The 27,175-nt window shown below is 46.0% G+C and overlaps 1 protein-coding gene across 13 annotated transcripts in view; it reads left to right on the top strand.

The window, feature by feature from the left end:
• The window catches only part of Cep164 (centrosomal protein 164), a 68,864-nt gene that overhangs the window by 16,748 nt on the left and 24,941 nt on the right, over positions 1-27,175 (top strand). For 10 of the 13 annotated variants that reach the window (XM_035443644.1, XM_035443643.1, XM_035443641.1 and 7 more), the window contains 7 exons: positions 5,140-5,344; positions 8,833-9,261; positions 12,706-12,855; positions 13,221-13,355; positions 14,663-14,740; positions 23,373-23,753; positions 25,388-25,468. In XM_035443644.1, coding sequence (XP_035299535.1) covers positions 5,140-5,344; positions 8,833-9,261; positions 12,706-12,855; positions 13,221-13,355; positions 14,663-14,740; positions 23,373-23,753; positions 25,388-25,468 — 1,459 coding nt within the window. The remainder of the gene's footprint in view (positions 1-5,139; positions 5,345-8,832; positions 9,262-12,705; positions 12,856-13,220; positions 13,356-14,662; positions 14,741-23,372; positions 23,754-25,387; positions 25,469-27,175) is intronic. The other 3 variants (XM_035443646.1, XM_035443645.1, XM_027412026.2) reach the window with 1 other exon arrangement.

Genomic DNA, 27,175 nt, shown 5'->3' with positions numbered 1-27,175 from the left:
GGAAAGCTAGTGCTTTCTGTTCTGTCCCAGTGCCTTTCTGATGGAGGGTGGGGGACTGTCTGGTTTAGGGCCAGCTGCGGACAAGGCCTTGTGCCAGCTGCCTTCATGTACCTGCTAGTGTGGTTGACACTCTCTTTTCCTACAGGGAGAACATGTACTATTTTTCATTTTCTAAAATAACATAAGTCATTAAAAGTTATTTGTACATGTCATCTTTTACCCCATTCTCTTTCCCAAGCCTAATTACTGTCAATTGATAATTCCTTCTAGAATTTTTAGCACACATACACACATGCCACTTGTGGTTTTATTGTTTTAATCATAACTGTTACATTGTGTGCACTGTTATTCTGTCAGTGTAATGTGTAGGTCTATCTCATTTCTTTTTTCTTTTTTTTCTTTCCTTTTGAGACAGTCTTATTATGTAGCTCAGGATGGCCTTAAACTTGTGATCCTTCTGCCTCAGTCCTCCGAGTGCTTGGATTACAGGTATGTACTACCGTGTCTCATTTTTTTTCCTTCTGAGATAAGGTGTCATGGGTCTCAGGTTGGTCTTCACCTTATACTGTAGCCAAGGATGACCCAGAACTCCTGATCCTCTTGCATGTGCTGGGATTACAGGTGTGCACCACTATAACTGGTGGCTTTTTAAGACAAGGTTTTACTATGTAGCCTAAGATGGCTGTGAACTTGTAATCCTCCTTCCTCAGCCTTCTGAATGTTGGGATGACAGGCATGGGCCATCACACTTGGTTTGCCTGATTATTATAATTTCATTTTTGTCGTTGCTATACAACACCTTAAGCAGCTTAGGGGAGGGAGAGTTTTACTTTAGTTTACAGTTCTAGCTCACAGTCCATCGTGTTGAGAAGTTCAGTGGCAAGAGCTTGAGGCAGCTGGTCACATCAAATCTGTGGTCAAGCACAGAGAGAAAGGGTTGTGCCTGTATGGCTCACTAACCGGCCATTTTCTCTGCTGTTGTTTGCTTTGAGACAGGGTCTCAGTGTGTAATCCTGGCAGGTCTAGAACTCACTGTGCACACCAGACTGGCCATGAACTCCCAGCCTCTGTCTCTGGAGTGCTGGGATTAAAGGCATGCCTTACCATGTTGTACTCTTCTCTACACAATCCACAGCCCCAAATCAGGGACTGATACTCACAATGGGCTGAGTCCGTTAATAAGACAGTCCCCCACAGACATGCCTATAGCCCAACCAGATAGAGAAAATACCTCAATTGAGACCATTCCTGGGTGATTTTAGGTTGTGGCAAATTGATGTTTACTAACTAATCATTACCTTTTTATCTTCTTCAAGTGTATACTTTCCCATATTAGACATAACACATTTTATGTGTGTATGTGTTAATGAGTCTGGAACACAGAACCTCGTGTATGCTACCAAAGCACTCGCCAACTGAACTATGTCCCCACTTTAGGTGTACCATATTCTAAAACAAAAACAAAACAAACCCAGAAAAACAAAAACAAAAAACCCAAAAAACAAAAAATTAACTCTTATACTGAAGAACATTTAGATGTTTTTGAGACTAACCATGCATAAGAGAGTCTTTCTGGGGCTAGAGATTTGTCAGGGTGGTTAAGTGCACTGGCTGCTCTTTCAGAAGACTCAGGTTTAATTCCCAGCACCCACATGGTGACTCACAACAGTCTTTAACTCTAGTTACATGTTCCCTCTGGTCTCCAAGGGCCAGTCACAAATGTGGTGCACAGACAAACATACCCATAGACACTAAGAAAAAAATCAGTTTCTGTATTCCCTGCTGTCTGCCATTGATGTACTCATGTTTTGTGCTGTTCTCTCTTGATCACACGGCTGTATAATGAGTCTTGAAATCTTTTAGGGTAGGTATTCCAACCTTGTTCCTATTTTCTTTTTGGTGTTATTATTAATTATTTTAATGTCTGCGGGCATTTTGCATGCATATATGTCTGTGTACCACATGCATGCTTGGTGCCTGAGAAGCTAGAAGAGGGATTTGGATCCCTTGTAACTAGAGTTACAGATGGCTGTGAATTGCCATGTGGATGTTGGGAATTGAACCTGGGTCCTCTGCAAGAGCACCAGGGCTCTTAATGCTGAGCCACCTCTCCAGCTCCTTGTCCCTATGTTCAAAGTCTCTCAGTTCTTTGCATCGCCATGTGAATTTGAACATTATCCTGTCACTTTACTGTTTTGATTTTGACTGCACATAAATCAATTTGGGGATAATAGGCATCTTAAATGATATTGAACCTTCCAGCCCATGAACATGGTCTGTTTCCATTTATTTAGGTTTCCTTTAATATCTCTAAGAAATGTTTAATAGCTTTTGTGTACATGTGTTGCCTCTCTTTATCAGATTTACCTCTAAGTAGCTCATATTTGATGCTTCTGTAAGTGCTGTATTTTTAGTTTCCAATTGTTGGCTGCTTTTATAGAGAAGTAAAATTGGTTTCTGTATATTGATCTTGCACTGTACAACCTTGCTAAAATCAATTATGTCAGGCCTAGTAGCCTTATTTATTTATTTTTTTAAGATTCCATAGGATTTTCTACAGAAGTGATTGTGTCTCCTAGGACAGTTCTAATCTGATTGCCTTTTCTTTCTATTTTGTACCTCGGTGACCAGAGCCTTCAGCATCTTTAAGTAGAGGCAATGCTGGAGGATGTCTTTGCTTTGTTCCTCATCTTAGGGTGAAAACTTTTGGTAGCTGCTGGCTGTGGGCTTCCTGGGGATGACCTTTGTCAGGAGAGTTTGTGCTGTTGCTGGGACTTTAAAGAAAGATGGATGGATTTTACCCAGTGCTTTTCTACATCTGTTGATTAGATTAGGTGGTATTCTCTTTAGTCTTATAGCCAAATTTATTGATTGATTTTCAGATATTTTTTATCAATTAATTTCAATTGCATTTATTTATTTATTATTTGTATGTGTGTGTGTGTGGGGGGGGTGTGGGCATGCCACAGCACTTGTAAGTATGGGTGTCAGAGGACAGCTTATGGGAGTTGATCCTATCTTTCTACGATGTGGGATCCTGGAAGGGAACTCAGGTCCTAAGGATTGGCCATAAGCACCTTCACCAGCTGAGCCATCTGTCTGACCCCGATTTTCAAACGTTAAACCAAATTACATATTCCTGGGGTAACTCCACTTGGTCATGATGTATGATCCTCTTTATATTTTATGGGATTTGATCTTCTAAAATTGCATGAAGTGTTATTGCATCTGTGTCCATGGGGGAAACTGATCTATAGTACCATTTCCTCCTAATGTCTTTATCTTGTTTTGCACCATGTTATTGTCCTCATAGAATGAGAATTTCTTCCTCTTCAGGTTTGTGGACAAGTTTGTGTAGCATTGCTGTCATTTCTGCTTTAAATATTTGATAGAATTTACACTGCAAGCATGTGGGCCTAGAATTTTCTTTGCGGGAAAAGTTTTAACTTCAAATCCAGTTCTAAAAAGAGAAAGCTGTATGTGAATAAGTACACAAAAGCCAAAGGAAAGGTGGGAGGATTGCTGTAAGTTCAAGGCCAACCCAGGCTGGTCTGCATAGGTGGTTCTAGTCTAGCCAGGACTCCTTAATGAAACCCTCTCTCATCCTTGCCCCCATGAGATATAGAACGTTCAGTTCTTTGCTTTGTCCTTTGAGTCAGAGCCCCCTCCATGTAGCCCATGACTGACTTTGTAAACTAGGCGGGCCTCAAATTGAAAGAGATGATCACCTTGAACTTTAGGTCCTCCAAGTTCCACAACCTGAGTGCCGAGATTAGAGGGGTGGGCCACCTCTGCTGTCTCAGAGCAGGAAGTTCCCATTCAAATACTGTGCATAGACAGAAACATAATTCAAAATTATTTGCATGCATATGTGTGTGCCCGCTTGTCTCTATGTACAGCATGAATGCAGGTACCTGAGAAGGTCAGAAGAGGGTGTTAAGAGTCTGGAACTGGAGTTACAAGCAGTTATGAGCTGCTGTGTGGGTGCTGGGAATTGAGCTCTGATCTTCTGTAAGGGTGGCAAGTGCTCTTAATCACTGATTTACCTCTCCAGCCCCAGTTTAATGACTTTACACTATGTTGATGGTTATGCAGTGTGGGGGTTTGAACCCCAGGCTTCCTGCATTCTAGGCAAGCATTCTACCAACTGAGCTATATCCTCATCCCTGGTTAATTCTTTGTGAATGAGTTTTGGTAGTTTATTTATTTATTTATTTATTGCATATAGAGGTCAGAATAGGGTGTTAGATCCTTTGAAACTAGAGTTACAAACTATTGTGAGCTACCAGGTAGGTGCTGGGAATCAAACCTGGTCCTTTGGAAGAGCAGCCAGTGCTGTTGCTCAGCCATCTCTCCAGCCCCATTAAGAAAAAAAAAATCAATTAGTTTATTTTTTAGGTATCTCTTTTCCTTGAGTAATCTTTCAGAAGTTTGTTGCTTGAGAAAGAAAAGAAAAAGCTGCTATTGCAGCATTGAATGTTCATATTTTATCTTCCATGTCTAGCTTATTTCTCATATTTACAAATACCATCTTATCTCCCATGTTGTGTTCTGGATAATTTCCTAGACTTATTTTTCAGTTCCTTATTTGTTTATTTTTCAGTGTCAAACTTGATGTTTAGCACACTTTAAGAAATAACTATCCGGGGGCTGGAGAGATGGCTCAGGGGTTAAGAGCACTGACTGTTCTTCCAGAGGTTCTGAGTTCAATTCCCAGCAACCACATGGTGGCTCACAACCATCTGTAATGTGATCTGGCTCCCTCTTCTGGTGTGCACTGTATACATGATAAATAAATAAATAAATCTTAAAAAAAAAACCAAAAAACCTATCCAGCCAGGCAGTGGTGGCACATGCCTTTAGTCCCAGTCCTCAGGAGGCAGAGGCAGAGGCAGATGGATCACTATGAGTTTGAGACCAGCCTGGTCTACAAGAGCTAGTTCCAGGACAGCCTCCAAAGCCACAGAGAAACCCTGTCTCAAAAAACCAAAAAAAAAAAAAAAAAAAAAAGAAAGAAAGAAAGAAAAAACTATCCATTGCTATAAGTGATTTTATATATTTCAGTATTTGTTCTTTTTTAAAGAATTGTTTTTGTTGGACCTTAGAAGGGACTAACCTCTGAGCTCTGCTCACTCCTAGCCAGAACATCACGGGTGATCTTTACTATTTCAACTTTGACACTGGGCAGTCCATTTGGGACCATCCATGTGATGAACATTATCGGAAGCTGGTGATCCAAGAGCGGGAGAAGTGGTTGGCTCCAGGGGCCATTAAGAAGAAAGACAAGAAAAAGAAAAAGGAAAAGAAAAACAAGAAGGACAAAGAGATCTCCAAGAGTCCTCTGGTGAGTCAGTCTTGAGGCCAGCTCCTACACAGGGCTGTAGCCCAAAGGGTGTGGGGACCCTCCAGGAGTTAAAACAATAGTGAATTCTTGACAGGACATTGTCTAATATTACCTGGTGGATTTTTTCTTTCAGCTTCTATCAGATGTTATGTCTTTAAGTAATTTCTTCTGTCTCCTTGGGGAGCACATGTTACATGGCAGGGTTAGTGACAGTATGAGCTCAGCCAGAGCAAGGACTGTGTTTTCATTTGACGAAGGAGTAGTGTTGTTCCCCACTCTGGAAACAGGGAGGTAGAAACAGTGGAATTTTCTGTCAGTGCCTTCAGGTTTTAAAAGAAAAATTGAGCTTGGTGATGCATGCCTGCAATCCTAGTACTTGGAAGGCTGAGTGAGGCTGGAGGGTCATGATTTTGAGGTCAGTCTGTAACTGATCCATACATGCCATCGGCTTTACTGACATCATCAGTGGTCTTTGTGGCCAGCATCCTTGGCTATCGGAGGGTAGCAGCAGTTAAACCACATCATACTCAGTGTGGTCTCCAGTAGCTTTTGTGCTGAGTTCAGAGGGCTCTGCCCAGTATTTTTTTTTTTTTTTTTTTCGAGACAGGGTTTCTCTGTGTAGCTTTGGAGCCTATCCTGGCACTCGCTTTGCAGACCAGGCTGGCCTCAAACTCACAGAGCTCCTCCTACCTCTGCCTCTGCCTCCCAAGTGCTGGGATTAAAGGCGTGCACACCCAGTATTTATTTGTAGCTCAGCATGGGACATAGGAGGTGGAGGTTATCATCCTAGCTTCAGGAGGAGTTGAGTGAGAGCCTGTGTTTCAGGACAGACTTTATCCCCTTCATGCAGGCGTGGGGCTGGCAGCCTGAGGAAACAGCTTGGTTCAACCCTGTGAGGAGCACTGAGGGAGGATTGTGGGGAGTATGGTGGGGAAGACTCTTTCAACTGTCCATGGTCTAGTTGTTTTGTGCTTTTGATTTTGTGATCCTCCTGCCCCCAGTGTTGAGGATTTCTAGGGCCACACACATACTAGGCAGGTGTTTTACCAGTGAGCCACATCTCCAGCCCCATTTTCTTCTTCCCTAAAGTGTCAGTTCTGGCTTTGAACAGTTGTTAAGTCATTCAGTCCTTCATCACGTTCAGGTTCTGTTGCTGCTCTGTATCCCCTTGCCTCCTCCCAGCTTTATGCACAGTTCTGAGAAAGAGGGTGAGAAGCTTGTTCCTACAGAATAATGAAGACAGGTGCTTTCTAAATAGAACTGTAGAATTTTCTAATACCATCATGTATTTGAAAAGCAGAAGGTGGACACCCCCAGGATAATCTGAAATGATATTTTGGCTTCTGGCAGGCTCCAGCCTGGCTTAAGGTAGGCTTGGATGACAGACTTGGCTCTGTATGTATGTTTGAGTCCCAGAAGCTCCTTGTTAGAAAGGGCCCCTCTGTGTTTCAGGGAAGGATCCTTCAGTGGGATTCTTAGGGCTCAGGCCAGGCACCTCAAGCCTGAGTTTGTCCAGTGGTCAGGTCTGTGGCTCATGGGCTTCCTAGGCTCAGGTGGTCTGGCACCTCTGGAGATGTGTGCTCCCAGCTGGCTGGTTAGTATATTTGTAGAGGATAGTTGATTATCTTAAGGCCTTCTGGTAGCCCCAAGATTCTGAGACTGGGTGTCTTTTATGCAGTGCAAACCTATGCTGGTGGTAGAAGGGACCGGCTGAGTTTCCCAGGCTTCCTCTCTTCTCTTACTCTCGGGACATTTCTGGGAGTCCTTGATCGGCTTTATAAAATGAACCAGTCATGAACCTGAGTGCTAGAGGAAGCTTAGGGACCAATCACATGGCTGTGGTCTCCAGGCTTTGACTAGAGGTAAAGTGCTGACTTCATATAGCTGCTCTGTAGAGGCTAGCTTCAAAACAAACAGGGCTACTCTGGTTTCCCAGGGGCTGTGGTTCTCTTTTCTGCCACTCATATTGTAGCCTTCACACTATGGTAGCACCCTAGGAACAGAGTTCCCAGGGCTCTATGGAGCAAGGTTTATAGGCTGTTAATATGGTTGTTTTTCCTCTATAGGGGGAGCTAGAACCTAGAAAGGGGCATATGTTTAGTCTAAGGGAGTTTTGGCCTTTCTTCTCTGTCTTATTTCTGCTTTATCTTAAAGAGGGTGGTTTTCTGCTCTGGGTCTTGGGCTGAGGTAGCAAGAATCCATGAGAAGGTCAGTCCTTGTTTTCTTTGCATGTTTATATGCCCATCTAGGAAACACAGCCTGAGCAGGGACTTCTGCCTTCTTCCTGCTTTCTCCGAGGCCTGTCCCCTCTCCCAGCACCTGGGCTTGCTGATCTGGACCTAGACCAAGAGGTGCAGGCTAGAAGTGAGGCCTCCTTTAAGAAAGGGAGGAGCCTGTGCATGGTGGGCGACACCCCATGGCCTCTCATGGGTGCCCTTCCCGGCAAGCTGCAGCCACTCTCCAAAGGCCAAGCTCCTCGGACCCACCAGATCTTTGCTGATGTGGAGAAAATCTTAGGCAGGCCTCCGGTTCAATGCAAGACAGAGTTAGGAGACCCACTGGGTCTGGAGTCAGCCCATAAAGCAACAGAGAAGTTCTACCTGGGATTTTCAGACCCTGAAATAGAAAAGCTGGGATTGAGGACCAGGCAGCAGAAACCTGGTCCTGGGGGTGCTCATACGATTGAGCCTCTCCAGAATGGGCAGGAGGTGTTAGAATGTAGGGGCCAGACTCCTGTCCACTCTAAGCTTTCCGAAGCCTCCAAAGGCCTGCAGTTGAAAGGGGAGCAGCACAGTCACAGCATAGCCACTCTGAGCTGCACTGGCCCTGGAGGGGACAAAGGTCAGAGCCCCATTCCCTTGAGATCATCTGAGGAGGAACCCTCCCTGTCCCTTTGTTCATCTGATCACACGCTGCCTGCCAGGAAAGGCAAGCTGTTTTTACTAGAGAGCAGCCCAGCAGAGGACTTGAGCTGGCAGGGAGTTCCTGGGGAAGGTGGAGACCTGGGCAGGGGGAGGTGGAGGAGAGAGCCTCCAGGACTATGGATAGGACAGGTCTCCAAGCTTGTCAACAAGGACATCACAGAGAGCTGCAAGGAAATGGAGCCTGCTACTTCCAAGGTTCCAGAGGCCTCAGCTGAAGATTCACCACAGGGTCTCTCCCTGATGCCACCTGATACCTTGGCATCAGAAGCAGTTCCCGAGCCCCCTCCAGAGGATCCTGCCAGTAAAGGGAAGTGCCATCCACCTGCATCTCCAGAGTTCCTCAATGAAGACAGGAAGCCTAGTGTGCCCGGGGCTGACTCAGATAGCAGTAGTGGAGGGGGCAGCAGTCTGGCCTCGCCCCTTGGCTCACAGGTCCTAGGTGAGGTAAACAACTTCCCCTGGGATGTGCAGAGCTCCCAGGGGTGTGTTCCTGTCATGGGTCAGTCAGGCTCAGAGCCTAGAGATGTGCATTTCTGCCCTTTCCTGGTGCCCCAATTGTCCCAGGTACAGAGCTCTGCTGAGGAGCAGTCAGAGAGTGAGGACTACTCTGAGGATCAGAGGTTCTACCAGCACATCCTGCAGATGGTCAAGATCTCCAGGCGGCCGGAGGGCCTAGAGCTGCCTGAGAACATGCAGGAAATGCCATGCAAAGATATCGCCAGCATGGCCTGCTGCATGGCCGTTGAGTCTTCCAGGATGTCTAGTGAGGGTGAACACAAGGCCATCAGACCTCAGGAGAGGGACTCGGGGTTACTGGCTTGGGGGCCAGAGCTGCTGGAACATTCTCCAGAAGTGGTCTCTGCCTCTGCCGGGCAGGAGGCCTCTCAGCCAGCGCAGTGCCAGCTAAGCAGTGGCCTCAGACAGGGGCTGGTCCAGCAGAGTTCCGACACCAGGCTTGCTGCAGAGCCGAGCAAGATGCAGCTTCTCAACCAGGTAGGCTTTTTAGAAAGTGGGGCCTAAGGTCTGGGGCTCCTGAGCTCATCAGGGAGGGAATAGATAGAACTGCTGTTGCCCCGAAGCTCTCAGGTCTGTTTTCTTGATGCTGACCCACCTTCAGTAACTGAGGATCCCTTAACTTCCCAAGTGGCCACCTGATGAGATGACCTGGATGTCAAGTTTGTCCTACTTCATCACCTGCAGGCTAGAGCTGGGGGTATCTGTGGGTTCTCTTCCCTAGGTGTAGCCATGCTCATGGGTTGTTCACATGCTTTGAAGTGATTTCTTCTGAGGGTGGGCAAGGTGGTACTATTGCAGGCCCTTATCTAGAATCCAGGAACTTTCTGGGATTTGGGAAGTCTTTCCTACCAGCTGGTTCTGGAGAAGAGCCTTCAGAATAGATACTCTTCCCCAAAGCTTCGCACTTTCCCTTCTTGGAGGCACACAGCACCAGAGTTCTCAACACTAGCGCTCTCTGGAAGGACCAAGCCCTTAGCTTGCCGCTGCCATGCAGCCAGCTGCTTCTGCTCCTTGCCCTCCAGGTCCCCGAAAAATAACATGACTAACCTGTGTCAGGTTGTGTGGACCCTGTTTGTGACTTCACTTCCCCTATCAGGGTTTTCCAAAGGGCGGGGCTTGCCTTGTCATTCTTTCACTTTGTCCCTTTCAAGAGTAACCCCATTTTTCATTCAGAAATCATGTTGGATGGACCACAGGGCTCAATCTGAATTCCCTAGGTGTTCCTCTGTGGCCCAACTGTGACTTTACCCAATCGTTTCCTCTAGTCCCTAATTGCCGACACACACTGGTTCTCCGTTAGTTCTAATAACTAGTGTAGTACTATAAATATCTGATAAGCCACAGATTATCCTGAAAGTTTTAATTAGCTCAATGGCATCAAGTTTATCTGCTCTGAAGGACAATGGCATGCACAGCCCCATGCTCAGAGTTAATGGCCATCTATAGATGATGATCAGCTAGGAGCCAGGGATGTATAATTTCCCTGCTAACCACTGATTCAGTAAAGGCCCAAGAGAACAAAGGCCTCAGCATTGCCTGTCTCCCTCCCTCAAGCCCCCAGCACGTTAGCAAATTAGCCATGTTTAGGAGTCTGTAATTTTCTATAAATACAGTGAGTGAAGGCTTTTGCTTGCTGATATGCTTGGACTGGTGGAAGGGATAAGCAGGTGGGGCAGACTCAGCGTCCTGTACTTCTTCCTACCATAGTCATAAGACCATATGAAATACTCTTTCCCTGAGAGAAGCCCGAACTCAATCCCTACTCTGACCCACTAAGCCTGTGACTTTGGACAGGATTCTTGACCACACTCACCTTCATTTGGGGTCTCTGCATAATGGTAGAGCCCATCTTAGGTGATATGTGAGAATGAGCATGGCCTAGTATTCAGCATTGCTGGCCAGTTTTATGTATCGGAATCTCTTCTCCCTGACAAAGATGTTCTGCATAGGTCAGGTGATTGGTCATCTGCAGGGGTAAGGAGTATCTTATCTCATTTCTCAGCCAAGACTCAGGCATCCTCTCCATGCAGAGATAGGCCCTGCTGAGACTTGCATGGGCAAGACTGGCCAAGAGGGTGGTGACTGTAACCTTTGGATCCCCCTTTCTTGGGGGTTAGTGTGGAGTCTCTCTCTCTCTCTCTCTCTCTCTCTCTCTCTCTCTCTCTCTCTCTCTCTCTCTCTCTCTCTCATGTTTCTCTGTGTAGACCCGAGTGTCCTGAAACTCACTCTGTAGACCAGGCTGGCCTCAAACTCACAGAGATACGTCTGCCTCTGCTTCCTGAGTGCTGGGACTAAAGGTGTGCTCCACCACTACCTGTTTTATATGTATGGTAAATTTGAGAAAAGTTTTGAAGAGTATTGTAATGTGTCCTCAGTATGCTATGCTATGCTGATCTGTTTTTTTGTTTTTTTTTTTTACACTTTATTCCATGTGCATTGGTGTTTGCTTGCATGTATGTTTGTATGAGGGTGTTGGAACTGGAGTTAGAGACAGTGGTGAGCTGCCATGTGGATGCTGAGAACTGAACCCAGTTCTTTGGAAGAGAAGCCAGTGCTCTTAACCACTGAGCCACCTCTCCAGCCCCTGATCTCTCTCTCTCTGTCTCTCTCTCTCTCTCTCTCTCTCTTTCTCTCTTTTTGTTTTTCGAGACAGGTTTTGTCTTGTAGCTTTGGAGCCTATCCTGGCACTTGCTCTGGAGACTAGGCTGGCTTCGAACTCACAGAGATCCACCTGCCTCTGCCTCCCGAGTCCTGGGATTAAAGGCATGTGCTACCAATGCCCGGCCCCCTGATTTTATTTTTTTTAACTGTGTGCATGTGAGTGTGTCAGTGTTTGTGGTCGTGTGAGTGCAAGTGTTTGTGGAAGCCAGAAGAGGATGTCAGAGATTGTCCAGAACTGGAGTTGCAGGCAGTTGTGTGTGAGCTGCCTGAAGTAGGTTATGGGGACTTGAATGAACTCAGATCCTCTGAAGAGCTTCCGACCATCTTAACCAGTGAGCAAGGTCAGATGATCGATTCTATAATATTACTATAACCCTAGCCTCTTTACAGAGGCCCCTGTGTCTATCATGTCATTTGAGTTTCTTAGCAGACCCCGTAGGGTCAAGCATGGACCCACTTCATCTTACAGATGAAGGAACCGGGGATGTGGGAGACTGTGAGAAGCCTGAGGGTTCCCACATTTGGACCCAGCCTGGATTTTCAGTCCAGTCCTCACTGGCATGAAGGTAGCCTTCACTTGGATCTCCTGAGAGGCACTTGTTTATGTACAGCAGCCTTCAGTGTGTATAGCCCTATAAGGAGGCCTACACTTTCTTCTGGTGTGTATGTCCATCTTTGTCAGTAACATGCTGAGACTGCCTTTTCTTTTTCTTTTTCTTTTTCTTTTTCTTTTTCTTTTTCTTTTTCTTTTTTTTTTTTTGGTTTTTCAAGACAGGGTTTCTTTGTGTAGCTCTAGAGACCAGGCTAGCCTCGAACTCACAGAGATCCACCTGCCTCTGCCTCCCGAGTGCTGGGATTAAAGGCGTGTGCCACCAATGCCCAGCTGAGACTGCTTTTTCTTGACTCATCAGTTTTAAGCATCAACTGTAGGGGACTTCTAGTAGCTGGGGTTTATCTTTGCCCTTCCCCCATCCTGTTCACTTGTTATGTGGCTCCTAAAAGGAGAACAGAGCCCCCAGTGTTAGCATCTGCCAGATGTGAGCTAGCACACAAGTTACCAGAATCAGGAAACTGGTCTGCGAGTCTCACCCAGTTGGCACATGGTATTTCTGGATGTTGTGTTTCATCAGCAGCCTCCAAGCGGAGGCGGTTTAAATTTGAACAGGCAGGATTTAGATGCTTTATTTTTATATCTGCCTCCAACACCCTGAGAGCCAAGTGGCTTCTGGGGTTTGTAACAAGATGTGTTCTGTTGCCCAGGTCCTGGGTTCCCCCTTAGCCCCAGTCCAGGCCCCTCTTTGGAGCCTGGCTCCCTTACGAGGCCTTGGGGATGCTCCACCCTCTGTTCTTCGTGGCACTCAGAGCCTGGGGAGCTCAGCAGATTCTGTGCAGATTGGGGAACCCATGCTGGTGAGTCTTGCTTCTGCTGTGCATATACTTTGTTACTGTGGGACCTTTTGGGTGTCATACTGGGAACCATGGCTTGTCCCTGAGACACAAGCTGTGTCTTCAGAGTTCTCCAGCTAGTCTGAGAAGAGTCACTCTGGTGACTCTTCTGGGGGTGGACTGGGCTGTAGGCCACCTGTGCTGATCTCCCCATCTGTGGGGCTGGGGCAGTGGGGGTTGGAAGGGAGTAAGCAGTGTGAATTAGACTCCAGATTTATGAACATAGTGGGACTTGATTGGGGGCCCATCTAGGTATGAATTGAGGGAGCATGCCAGGCTCATTCTGAAGGTCTTTTTGGTAAGTCTCTTGTTCTCTTTGTGTTTTGGAGCCTCCACAGGGACTCAAGACTGCTACTTGTGCAAAGGGTTTCTTGGGTTCTGCCCACGAGGGCAGGCGTGCTCTCAGCCTCTTGGCTTTAGGGGAAGAAACCAACGAGGAGGATGAGGAGGAGAGTGACAACAAGGTAATGGTGAGGTCCCCTTACTGGCCTGGAAACCCTCTGGGTGTACATATATTTAAATTGTCATGAAGCTTTCTCTCATACACACAGGTAAAACTTAAACTTATTTTAACTATATAGTAATTCAGGGATATTAGTTATTTTTTTTTTTTTTTTCAATAATGTATGTTACCATCACTACTGTCCATTTTCAGAGTCTAGTCGCCAAACAGTAAATCATTCCTTTTCCTTCCAGCCCCGGTAACCTCTAAATCTATTTTTTTTTTTTTTTTTTTTTTTTTTTTTTTTTTTGGCTCATGAGTTTGCCAGTTCTAGATGTTTTATATGAGTAAAATCACACAGTGTTTTTCTTTGATGTCTGGCACCTTTTCACTCAGTATGTTGCAGCGAGTATGTAAACACTCATTTTGAAGCCTGTTGTGTATATGCACCATGTTCTGTTTATGCACTCATCTGTTGGTGGATACATGGATTAGTTCTATCTTTGGCTAACCTCCCAGCCATTTTAAAAATAAATAAAAGCGTTCCCCCCCCCCATAACTTCCTTTCTTGACCAGTGTATGCCTCTTAGGTCTGAGCTGGAGAACACAACATACTTGCTTGGCCCTGTGCTCTCTGGATAAAGGACTACTTAGAGTGGCCTTAGTGGAGGGCCTGCCCTGGAGTCTTCTAAAGCCTTGCCAGGGCATCCCCACTCTCCTCTGCATGCCCTTCATGTTGGGCTGGCCAATTTATTTAGATTTACCACTTTTTTTTTTTTTTAACTTGACACAAGCTAGAGTTATCTGAAAAGAGGGAACCCTGATTGAGAAAATGCTTCCATAAGATTGGCCTGTAAGCAAGTCTGTGAAGCACTTTATTAATTAGTGATTAATGTGTGCCCAGCATGTTGTGGGTAGTGCTATCTCTGGTTCTGGGCTGTATATGAATACAGGTTGAATGGTTGGGTCGTAGCACACGCCTTTAATCTCAGCACTCGGGAGGCAGAGGCAGGTGGATCTCTGTGAGTTCGAGGCCAGCCTGGTCTCCAGAGCGAGTGCCAGGATAGCCAGGGCGACACAGAGCAACCTTGTCTCGAAAACCACAAATAAATAAATAAATAAATAAATAATGCAGGCTTAGTGAGCCAGGAAGAGCAAGCTAGTAAGTAGCACTCCTCCATGGCCTCTGTATTGGTTCTTGCTTCTAGTCCCTTTCCTGAGTTCCTTCAGTAACTGACTAAATCCTTCCCTCCCAACTTTGCTTTTGGTCAAGAACATAGCAACAGAAACCCCAGCTAAGACAACACTCATAGTTGTCTTTGCTTTCAGAGTGTCCGAAGCTCCGGTGAACTTCTCAAGAACCTGCATCTGGACCTTGGTGCCCTGGGAGGTCACTTTGAATATGAGGTAAGTGCCTGAGGACCCTGATGGTAAATGCTTCTACTGGAGCTTACCTTTGTTCCTTGTGAAACTTTGCAGTCTGCAGAGCATATTTGGAAAAAGAACTGGTCCATTTGGGTCAGTTGTTTGAAATGTTTTTTACTCTTTTGGCTTTTTGGTCTTTTTGAGGGGGTCCACCACCCACCCAGCTCCCAAATAAATCACACACAGAATCTTATTCTTACTTATAAATGCTCAACCTTAGCTTGACTTGTTTCTAGCCAGCTTTTCTTATCTTAAATTAACCCATCTACCTTTTTCCTCTGGACTTTTATCTTTCTTACTTCTGTATTTCTTACTTTCCTTCTTTCTTCGTGGCTGGCTGGCTGGCTGGCTGGCTGGCTGGCTGGCTGGCTGATTGATGGGTCAGCTAGTCCATCCCTGACGTCCTCCTCTCCTTATTCTCTCTCTATTCCTCTCTTCCACCTTTCTCCTTCTGTTTATCTTCTCTGCTGGCCAGCCTGCCTGTCCTTGTTCCTGCCTCCATATTGGCCATTCAGCTCTTCATTAGGACCATCAGGTGTTTTAGACAGGCACAGTAATGCAACCTCACAGAGTTAAACAAATGCAGCATAAACAAAAGTCACACACCTGAAAATAATTCTGCCACATGGGTCTGTCCAGGATTTCTTGGGTTCAGGGAATCCATTCTCTCAGCTGTCACAAGACTAGTTCTTGGTGAAGTGCCTGCACCAGCAGGTGCTTTGAACATAATGAGGTGTGTATGCATAAGGCCCCCCTCCTTGTACACTACATGGGGAAGAGATTTCGTGCCTAGACACCAGGCAGACTCAGTGGAAGAGATGACATTTGCCCTGGGTTTTGAAGAGAAGCTAAATTTTAGATGGGGATAGTCTAGATAAATGAAGAGCCTGAGCAAAGATTTAAGGGTGGAAAAAAGCATATGGGTGGGAACAGCTTTTGAAGCATGCTTCCAAAGTCTCGCCTGTCTCTGAAGTCTGGCCTGTGTTGCCTCCAGCATGTTTTTCATGGAGAGCACACAGGCAGTACAAGTCACTGTGTCATCATACGCAAACCTTTCGTGCATGTTTTGGAGCCTGGATGTAGAAATTATAGGAATGCCTCCCATTGTATATTCTCTGTCTAGTGTCTGATTTATTAATTTTTAAAATTTTTTTTACTTCTCACCCCCTGATTTATTAATTTTTAAGCAATTAATAGTTCTCTAAATTTTCCTCAAATATTTGTTATAAGCAATGAATCATGAAGTTGCAAATTAGAATCATGAAGACATTTAAATACTGAGCCTCATACAGGCCTTATATACTATGCTGTCATTAGTGCCTTCTACACCTTAAAGACATAATCACTTTTATATCATTAGTATGACCATAAACCTGGCAAGAAGAGGAAAGGTGCTCCCATCACAAATTGTAGTTGGTTTCTTAATTATCCCTATTCTTTGTGTGTGTGTGTGTGTGTGTGTGTGTGTGTGTGTTGCACATGTATATTTTCTGGATCATATGCTCAAGTGCACATGGAGGCCAGAGATGGACATTGGGTATTCTGCTCTATCACCTACTGCCTAATCATTCCCTCAACATAGGGTCTCTCACTGAGCCTGGCACTAGACTGACAGGCAGCATGTCCCAGTGATCCTCCTGTGGCCACACCTGACTTTTCCATGGGTGCTCATGCTTGCACAGCAAGCACTTTTACCCTCTGAGACATCTCCCTTATTATTTTTTTTTAAATTCCATTTTAACTTATTTATTTGCTTGTTAGTGCGCGCGCGCGCGCGCGTGCGTGCGTGCGTGCGTGCGTGCGTGCGTGTGTGTGTGTGTGTGTCACAGAGTACATGTGGAGGGTGCAGGACAACTTTCAGGAATCAGTTTTCTCCTTCCATGAGGTTCCTGGGGATCAAATTCAGGTTGTCAAACTTGGCAGCAAGTGCCTTTACCCATGAACTGTCTTACTGGCCCAATCTCTTATTATTTCTGACTCATATTTCTTGGTACTCACCACTGCTTGGAGGCCAGGGTACTGTCTCAGTCCACACGCTGGCTGACAGGTTCTGGATGGTACTTGAGACCTCACTGTGGGTGCATCTCTTAAGGGGATCAAACTCTATCTTTGGGGGAGGACCCATTTGATATAGTAAAGCTTTGCTTATTATCCCAGGATCTGTTCAGCCTTTTGGTTCTTTACAGTCAGCTATGTTTTGATTGTGCCTTTAACACTTTCTGCCAAATGTAGCACTTTCCCCGACTGCCCCATCTGTATCTCCAATCTGATACATGTCTGCTTTGAAACTGTTCCTTCTGAGTGGAGCGGGTCTGCTGAGGAAAGAGGTCTGTTTGATTCTCTATAGGAGGACTTTGCTTTCTTCTCAACCACCGTTAGTTAACCAGTGCTGGCTGACTGGTGGACTCACAGGAGGTCCTCAGTTTGCACCTGGGTGGATGTCAGTGCCTAGGAGAAGGGGGGTCATGAAGGCTTGTATGTTTGGAGAAAGAGGGGGATTTCCAGGGGATCAAGCACAGTGAGGGTGTAGATGCTGCAAAATTTATGTCTTTACACCCAGCACCTAGCCCACTCCCTAGGACACAGGAAGTGCTTGGGTGTGTTTTTGTTTAACAGCTGAGAGAATGGAATGGAGGAGGGTATCCAGACAGTCTGGGTGGTGTTTTTTTCCTTCCCTTGGCTTTCTCGATTTCTGGGTACAGTAGGTATTTGTTCCTTGCAGTCAGCTGGTGGATTGAAATTCCACTGTAGCTTGATCATGATTACTTCTTAATGGATTACAGATGTCAACCAAGAAAGGTATTTTTCTTCTTTGACATGTTATGGACTTGTGAAGTTTTCCCCTTGCTGGTTTGGGGAGCAGGAGCTTTTAAAACATTTTAATAGCTTGCTTGGCACCACAGTGAGGTAGGGAAACATCTGGAATAGGCGCTGCTTAGACACCTCACTTACCTGTCTTCAGTTGTCTGCCACATGGGGTGTTGTAGTCCTATGTCCTAACCTCAGTAGGTATTAGGGTTTTTTTTTTTTTTTTCCTTGGGTGAGATGTTAGTGGTGGAGATCAGTGAAGGCTTCTAGGCAGGCAAAGCTGCCTCCACTTGGGCACTGATCTTTGAAATGGCTTTTGTCCTGGTCTCCCCCCCCCCCCCCCCCACACACCTAGGTCTTGCAGTTAGCTTCCTTTGTAGCTGAAGCCCTTCTTCCTGGGTTCATTCTGCCCTGTGTCACTAAGCAGTCACTTTGCTCTTCCTTCCACAAGAGGGCAGCAGGATGGCAAGAATGCATCCCTGTCAGCGTCTACTCCCATTTCTGCTTTCTAACCTAAACCCATTGCTGGACTAATACAGACTAAAGGGAAAGGTTCATGGAGCCCACACCAAGAAGTCTTCTGAGGGAGAGGGGGAGGCAGAGGGTGGTGAGTAGGCATTATGTGGTCATGTGGTGCTGATGAAAAGCCATCAGCTATCAAAAGAGAGGAGGGAGGGGGGGGGGGAGGAGGAGGGAGGGGAGGGACAGCTTAGAAATCACAGGATGATGTCAGTGTGATTGGAAAGTGCTCACTGCACCCGGGGAGCTGTGCAAAGAACTGAGACCAACTGAATGGGCACCAGACCTGGAAAACAACTCTGACCGATGGTTGGCTTAGCAGGAGTCTCCCCAGAACAGTATGAATGCATGGGCATGCTGTCGGGATAACCTCCCCTCAGGCCCTGTGATTCCCCTACCCCCATCCTGTGTGGATCATGGGAGCCCAAGTGCCTTTGTGCTGGGGCAGGTGAGGGGGTGGGACTGCAACCTGGGGAGCCTCATGACTTTTGAAAAGTGTTAAATATTCAAGAACTGGTTCTGACAGACACTCCTCTTCACTCCCTCCTTGTGCAGATGGCAAAATCTTGAAATATGCCTTGAAATGCAGGACTTGAGACTGTGGCAGGAGGAGGTTGGGGAGTTTGAGCATGGAGAGGCCCAGAGCAGAGCTGTGCACCCACAGAGCCTGGAGCAGGAGACTGTACAGAGATGTCTGGGGTGTGCATACTGGCTGGGAGCTTCAGAACCTAGGCCTGGGGACAGTCAAGGATGGGCTGAGTGAACAGGGACAATGTAGAGTCAGATGAGATTCTTAGATTCCTGCATCTTTTTGTAGATGATAGACAGCCAGGGTTTGATTTCCCCTGCTTTCTCCATGCATTTCTGGCTGTCCTATGGATGTAGTCAGTAGATGTGGATGCAGACCAAGGTCATTTGTTGTATTTTTAAGGCCATTTATTCTAATGGTTGCCTTATTTTATCAATTTTATGTTTAGATAGGCAAATTGAGATCATCCAGTCACATGGAAATCTTCCTTTTTGGGGAAAGAGGGGGGTGCTGAAGGTGGAAGCTAGGGCCTTATTAGGTGCACACTCTACCAGTGAGCTGTGTCCCACAATGAAATTCATTTTTTGAAGGGTTTAAGCTTGAGAGTTGCCTAGATGAAGCTGAAGAATCTTGTAGTCAGGTTGTGTTCTCTCCAGTATAATTATGGGAATCTCGGGGCTCAGAGAGCTGGCTCACTGGTTAAGAGTACTTGCTATTCTTCCCATCACCCACATCAGGTGGCTCACAACTGTTTGTAATTCCAGTCAGTCTTATGTCCTCTTCTGGCTTCCATGGGCAAATCATACACACGTCATACACACAGAGACACACAGATAGACAGACAGATGCACACATGAATAAATCAAAATCTGTTAATAATAAAAATAAATAAAAAATAAGACCTACAACTAATTTTTAAAAAAGGTTTATTTATTATATATACAGTGTTCTGCCTGCATGCCAGAAGAGGGCACCAGATCTCATTATTATAGATGGTTGTGAGCCATCATGTATGTGCTGGGAGTTAAATCTGGATCCTTTGGAAGAGCAGTTAGTACTCTTAACCTCTGAGCCATCTCTCCAGCCCAGCTATTTTTGTTTGTTTTTTCAAGACAGGGTTTTTCTGTAGCTTTGGAGTCTGTCCTGGAACTGTCCTGTAGACCAGGCTGGTCTCGAACTCACAGAGATCCACCTGCCTCTGCCTCCCAAGTACTGGGATTAAAGGCATGCATCACCACCACCCTATTTTTTTTTTTTTTTTTAAGAAAGAAAAAAGGATGAGAATCTACCTATATCTGGTATTCTCTCCTTTTGCCTCCTCTGTATTGGGAACAGAGCCCAGTCTCAGGTATACTAGGCACTTGTTGTACTACTGAGCTACATCCCCAGCCACTGATATCTTTGAGTTTAAACATTTTTAATAATAATAATAATTATTTTTTGAGGCAGTGTCTCACAGTGTTGGTTTGACTGGTTGGAGCTTGTTATGGACCAGATTGACCTTGAATTCAGAGATTTGCCTGCTTCTGTTTCTGGAGAGCTGGGATTAAAGATGTGTACCACCATACCTGGCCACCCTCTGAGTTTTATGGCTTACTTGCTTTTTCATCATTTTGAATAGTTAAGAGTTAACATTTCATTTCATAAGCACTGTAATGAAATAGTCTAATCCACATGTGACTTTGGCAAATAAATATTACATCTCCATTTGGGATTGGAAGAAGGAAAGCCTCAACTCTTACCACTGCCCCAAACATGTGCCGCGCCCCCCCCCCCTCGCCCCAACCTGACCAAGAGTTCTCTGTGTAGTAGTTCTGGCTGTCCTGGAACTTTCTCTGTAGAGTAGGCTGGCTTTGAACTCAGAGATCCACCTATTTCTGCCTCTGGTGTGCAGGGATTGCCCAGCAATTCATGCATTCTTCAAAACCAAAACCAAAACAACCTTAGTTAAGACTTTGAAGCCGGGCGTTGGTGGCGCATGCTTTTAATCCCAGCACTTGGGAGGCAGAGGCAGGCGGATCTCTGTGAGTTTGAGGCCAGCCTGGTCTCCAGAGCGAGTGCCAGGATAGGCTCCAAAGCTACACAGAGAAACCCTGTCTCGAAAATCCAAAAAAACAAAAAGACTTTGAACATCCTATATAACAGAAACTAGTAAGGAAAATAAACAAAGAAGCCCACAGCTATTATAGCTGTTGTGGCAGAGACCCAGAGTCCAGGGACCAAAGACCAAGGAAGGCTTCCTGGGAGAGGTGATGCTGTGAAGACCAGTGGTTGTTTGTCAGGGAATGGGGAATGTTTGTGTCAGGAATATGTGGCTTGGTAGTAGAGCACAGGCTTAGCATGTGTCAAATGTGACATCTCTAAAAACTAAAGAGAGTGTGCATAGCAGAGTAGAGAAATAGCAGTGTTCAAGCATAGGCAGGAGGGGATGAACTGTGAGAAAAGACAGGAAGGGCTGTCTGATGTCTGATACTTCCTCTGTCTGTCTCCCAGTCCACAGTTTGTTGCTAGGTAACCCTCTTAGGACTAGGTTGCAACCCCATATTGAAGGAGGAGGACAGGAGAGCCTTCCTTCCTTCCAGTCAGTTGCCAGACTGGCTTCAACAGACCTTGCGCTAGGACAGCAGCATGTAGAGGCCTTCTCCTTCGAGCTGCTGACTTGCCTTGTGATGCTCGGCTTTCCACTACCATAATGAAATATGTGAACTAAACCTTATGCCATATTAAGAAAAGGCTTCTATCTACCAGCAGTTTTGAAAGTGAAGCTGTGACTGATTAGCCCCTTCTTTTAGGTCTGTGGTGAGGCAGCCCATCATGGCGGGAGCATGTTCGGAGGACACTTAGACCCAAACTATAGCACTTAATACGCTCCTTGTTTTAATCTTCAGGGTAGGGAATTGGGAATCTTAAAAATCCCTCATCAGGAGTTGTTCAGCCTGACAGTCTAAGTGCCAATACAGATGTTTTTCTGGAAGGAGGCTCTGAGTCTGAGCCCAGGAGAGATCACTGGCTGTATTTCTGAGGGAGTGCTTTCTGTTTCTATTTTGGTCAGCTCTATGAAGAATTTAGCAGAAGCAGCCCTGGGTTTTTACGAGTGAGTTTGTATGTGAAAACAGGGTGTGGTCACCGTGTTAAGTGTGCAGCTCAGCTCTCCTTTCAGGAGACCCAGCCAAAGCAGAGTTTAGAAAATTGCCAGCTGCCAGCTACTGGCCCTTTTGTTTTTCCTAGTTCATGTTAAGATTCTACTTCCTTCTAGTATGACAGATCTCACTAGGAGTTTGGGAACAGGACCCTTCCTTCCTGCCTGATGTGGAACTTCTCTGATAGCAGCCTGCTTGAGCACTCTGCTTGGCTCAGGTGTGCTCAGAACTGTCCTGTGCTCCTCTTTCTCTGTCACAGGTGATGACCTGTGTCTTTTCTGAAGGTTTTTCCTCCTTTGCTGCCTCTGCCCCATCTCTTACCCAGCTAATCCCATCTGGACATCTGCTTCTCAGAGACCCTAGGTTGAGTATCCTGGATAGAAGATGCTGTCTTTGGGGTTGCTGGTGATCAGCTTATGTAGGGAAACTCGGGGAGGAGTACCCTTGTTGTATTTCCCCCTTTCTTTCTTTGAAAAATGAAAAATAAAAGTTCTGATCTTTGCTATTCTTCTCCTGCAGGGTGTCTGTCATCGTTTTGAGTGAATATTGGCTCTTGAGGGTTGAGAGTTTAGCTGACAGGGCTGGGGAATGTGGCAGATGATGGCAGAGTTGCACTAATTTTTAAGTCCAGTTTAATGTGTCCATACCATTCCAGAAACTGCCATTCAGTTTATCTGGATGTGGGTCAAGGGCCAGCAATCTGTGTTTTGCAAAGCTTCTGGGCAACTGAAGAGAGAGCTCACAGTGGTTAAGAACACATACTTCAGGCTGGGCGTTGGTGGCACACGCCTTTAATCCCAGCACTCGGGAGGTAGAGGCAGGCGGATCTCTGTGAGTTCGAGGCCAGCCTGGTCTACAGAGTGAGTGTCAGGATAGGCTCCAAAGCTACACAGAGAAACCCTGTCTCAAAAACCAAAAAACAAAAAACAAACAAAAAAGAAACATACTTCTACTTTTGCAGAAGACTGGAGTTTGGTTCCTTGTGCCTGCCTATATTAGGTAGTTGACAACTGCCCATAATTCCAGTCCCAGTAGAATCCAATGCTTCTGGCTTCTACAGACATCTGTACTCACATGTGCATGCCCACACATACATATGTAATTAAAGCTTTAAAAAAAAAAAAAAAAGGCTGTTTGGAGGGCTAGGGAGATGGCTCAGTGGGTAAGGTGCTCGCTGTGCAAGCATGAGGACGAGTTCTGGTCCCTAGCACCCTTTTTAAAATCCAGGTATGGCAGTATACATTTGTAACCCCAATGCTGGTAGCAAAGAGACAGGTAACTTCCTAGAACATGGTGGCCAGTTAGTCTGACCAAGTTAGTGAGCTCCAGATTCAGTGAGAGGCCATGCCTCAGAGCAACCGAAGAAGACAACTGACATTGACCTTTGGTTTCCATATGCAAGTGTACACACACGCACAGGCAGACAGACGTATAAGGCGCGCACGCATACACACACACACACACACACACACACACACACACACACACACACAGAGCTGTGTAGGATAACAGGGTCAGAGCTCACAAAGTCCACCTGAGAGTCAAGGAATGGCCACTCCCATCTTGTGTCAGTCTCTAAACTTTTTGACTCCTCTCTGACATTATCTTTGTTTCTCAGGAGTCTCCAAGATCCAGCCAGCCAGTTGACAAGAAAGATGTTTCTCTCCACTCAGATGTCGATCGGCCCCCGACTCCTGGCAAGCTATTCAGCCAGGGTGGCGACAGTAGTCTGGCTGGTGCTGGTGGCAGTGGATCCCAGGGAAAGGGGGCAAGTCCCTGGGACCCACAGAAAGAAAATGAGAACAACAATCCCAAGGATTCCATGAGTGAAGTGGCTCCTGTGTTGGACCCTGGGGATGATCATTCTGCTAAGGCCTCTAAAAAGGAGGAGGCAGAGGATGCAGTGGAGGCCGGAGAGGAGGGTTCCAGGAGGGAGAGTGTAGCCAAGGAGCCCAAGGAAGCTTCTGCCCTGGAGGAGAGCACATCGGACGCCAGTGAGGTAATTCCCTTGGTCCCAAGGCAGTTGTCAGCTGGAACCCGCTGCTGCTGTCTCCAGCTCCTTACAACTTCCTGCCTCCATGTCTGTATTACTGAGTCAGAAGCTGCATTCAGCTGTCAACATCAGCCAGAGCCCTTAATTGTGACAACTATGCCCAGACTCAGCGGGAAGTAAAGTCCTGAATGAAACTGCAAACCTGCTGGCACTGGGAATTCAGAGCAGAAATGTGCTTTTCCATTGACACCTCCTGGGACATTCATGCTCTTCATTTCTCCTCATTACTTCTCCCCACCTATATGTTGTCTTGGTTTGCTGCAGTCTGAGTTCCTATAAAGAAGTGTGTGTGTGTGTGTGTGTGTGTGTGTGTGTGTGTGTGTGTGTGTGTGTGTGTGTTGGGATGGGGGTGAGGTAAAGACTACCGGAGTTGAGTGTTCTGCACCAACACAGGTAGGTCAGATTACAGAATGACTCTTCTCATCTATTTCTATGACAATTGTACCAACCCCAAACATACAAGTGGTTGCATTCATAGATTCTTCAATAACCAAAGTGATCAGAAGTAGGTCTCTCTCTCTCTCTCTCTCTCTCTCTCTCTCTCTCTCTCTCTCTCTGTGTGTGTGTGTGTGTGTGTGTGTGTGTGTGTGGAGAGAGAGAGAGTGCACCTTTGGCATGATAGCTTTTCCTACCATTTAGTCTTTCTCCATATAGCCAGTGAGGAAATTCATTTAGAGAGCTTTTATCCTGGAATAGATACTTCCAGAGCTGGTAAGATGGCCTAGTCCAGAAAGTGCTTGTTGAACAACATGAAGGTCTGACTTTGACCCCAGAATCCATCGCTCTTCTTCTTCTTCTTCTTCTTCTTCTTCTTCTTCTTCTTCTTCTTCTTCTTCTTCTTCTTCTTCTTCTTCTTCTTCTTCTTCTTCTTCTGGTTTTTCAAGACAGGGTTTCTCTGTGTAGCTTTGGTGCCTGTCCTAGAACTCTTGGTAGACCAGGCTGGTCTCAAACTCAGAGATCCACCAGCCTCTGCCTCCCGAGTGCTGGGATTAAAGGCGTGTGCCACCACCGCCCAGCTCCAGAATCCATCTTAAAAGCCAGGTGTACTGATGAGGATTGTATAATTCCAGCTCTGGGGAGAGGGAGATAGATGGATCCCTTGAACTCACTGGCCAGCCAGCTTAGCCAGATCAGATGGGCTTTGGGCCAGTGAAAGGTTCTGTCCCCCAAAGCAAAGAGCAAAGTGGATGAACATGATGAAGAGCAACACCTGACCTAAGACACGTGCGCACACACACACACACACACACACTGCATGCACATGAGTATGCACACACAGTAAGATATACTTTATTTTTTCAGATAGCATCAAATGTTTATAATGCTGGCTTCCTGTCTCTACTATTCTAAGCTCTCCTTTCCTGTTTAAATCCTGCTGGTCTGATTTGGGGGGTGGTTGTCCACTATCAGCATAAGTACATAGCCCCATTCTTGTGTAGGTGTTTATATCTGTTAGTTTTCAAAATTGGTAGACTTTTGGATTGGGCTCAGTCCTATGTTGGCCCCGTGGCCTATTGGGAATTCCATTGATGGCACCCCTGAACATTTGGGGGGTATTTCTCTGTCATGTGTCCCTGCAGGAGTCAGAGATCATTGAACACTTGAAGGAGCCACAGTTCTCAGAATCTGAAGCTTCTGTCCCCAAGACTTTCCTTGACCTGGTGAGTTGCAGTGAGCCACAACAGGGCAGTATGAAGGAGCTTGGCATTTCTTTCCCCCAGAGAAGTACTTTACCAATGGTCACACATATGGGAAGTGGGACAGTTAACCCTCAAAATTAGGTCTTGTTAGTTCCATTTTCTAAACTCAGTAACCAGGGGTAGCACTGCCCACTTCATCAGTTTGCTGTAGGAATGAACTGAGGTCTAGTGTCAGTGACCTTACTTTGTGTGACTTTTCTACGAGGCCACCTGAGCAGCTTATAACCTAGCAGGACAGTTATATCCAGGAGGCTCCAGGTGTTCTTGGGGCACTGGGCCATGCTGAGGATGGTTGCTAGGCTTTGGCCAGGATTTAATTTGAAAGTTAAGGCTTTTGTCCTGCACTGCCAGGTCATCCATGATTTCTGTGTCCTGGACCTCCATCCAGCCTGCAGGATCTCAAGTCCATTTGCCAAGTCTGAGTCTGAAAGGAGAAATTGGGTTACTTTTGGCCCTCTGTTGCCTCTGCATGTCTCCCTCCATCTGCTCAGAGGAGGCAGTTATAAGGGAAGGGATTAGTGGGAGAGGGTCAGGGATGAACAGAGACGACAGGAGGGCTGCAGAGGAGTTAGATAGCTGAGTGCTCTGGCCCCACACTGAGCTGTGGGCTTTGGAAGCAGATGGCAGCTGCATTAGGTGGAGCAGAAATCAAACTGAAGGGAAAATATCAAAATCCAGCAAACCCCCAGAAACTAGAAAGGCTAAAAAAGGTAAGCAAAGAAAAAAAACCAACCAACCAACCAACCAACCAAACAAACAAACAAAAAAACCCCTAAAATAAACAAAACCCCACAAAAACAAAACCCATTATTGGTAAAAAAACAAAACAAAACAAAACTCATCCAAACCCCAAACAAAACAACAAAAAACCCATTTAGCCAACTAAACACTTGAAAATGATGAATAACTGTGTTTCATTGAACTCTTGGAAACAAGTGGTCTGTTCCTTCCAAAGCTGCCACTGTGTGCTGCTGTGCCCATCAGCATTCTTCCCTCTGGGAGTGGAAGAGAGGAAGCTGGAGACAGCAGGATCAGACCTTTTCTGGGCATCCCGCCATCCATCAGGGATGGCAGAACTGTCCCCATTAGAATACTGTCAGATAGCAATCCTTCACTTAACCCAGCAGGATCTTAGGCTCAGAAGGGGTGTGGTGTGGTCCTGTGGCAGGCAAAGGGCAATGAGGAATTGGATTTGGTGTGGACACCTGCTGCGTGTCTCCAGGAGGACTCTGTGGACAAATCGCTGCTAATGATTCCCATTGTCTAGAGAGAGAGGGGGCCACCTCTATGGGAAGATGGAAGGAATGAAATGGAAGGAGCCCATCAAGCATCATTTCCAAGCCTCCCATGGGTTTGGGTTTGCTGGCACTTCTGCCCTGCTTGGGTATGGGATGGGTGGGGAGTAGGAGACAGCTGGGAGGAGCCATGCTGTATAGCATGTGTCTTAGGAAGAATCAGGCCTGGGGCTCATCTGATCTGCAGCCCCCTTGTTACCAGTTTTTGTTCTGGCCAAATTTCGTGTCCTCTACAGCCTGCAGCTGCATCCACGAGGGTATAAGCATTTCAGTCTTACAGGTTTATTTTTGTGTATAATTTTATTATGAAAAATGCTAAATATATAGAAAAAAATCATATATATATATATTTTTTCTTTTCTTTTCTTTTCTT

Source organism: Cricetulus griseus, chromosome 4 (genome assembly GCF_003668045.3).
Source record: "Cricetulus griseus strain 17A/GY chromosome 4, alternate assembly CriGri-PICRH-1.0, whole genome shotgun sequence".
Classification (NCBI taxonomy): domain Eukaryota; kingdom Metazoa; phylum Chordata; class Mammalia; order Rodentia; family Cricetidae; genus Cricetulus; species Cricetulus griseus.
Note: the sequence above shows the minus strand (reverse complement) of the source record. Positions and strands in the feature narration are given on the sequence as shown.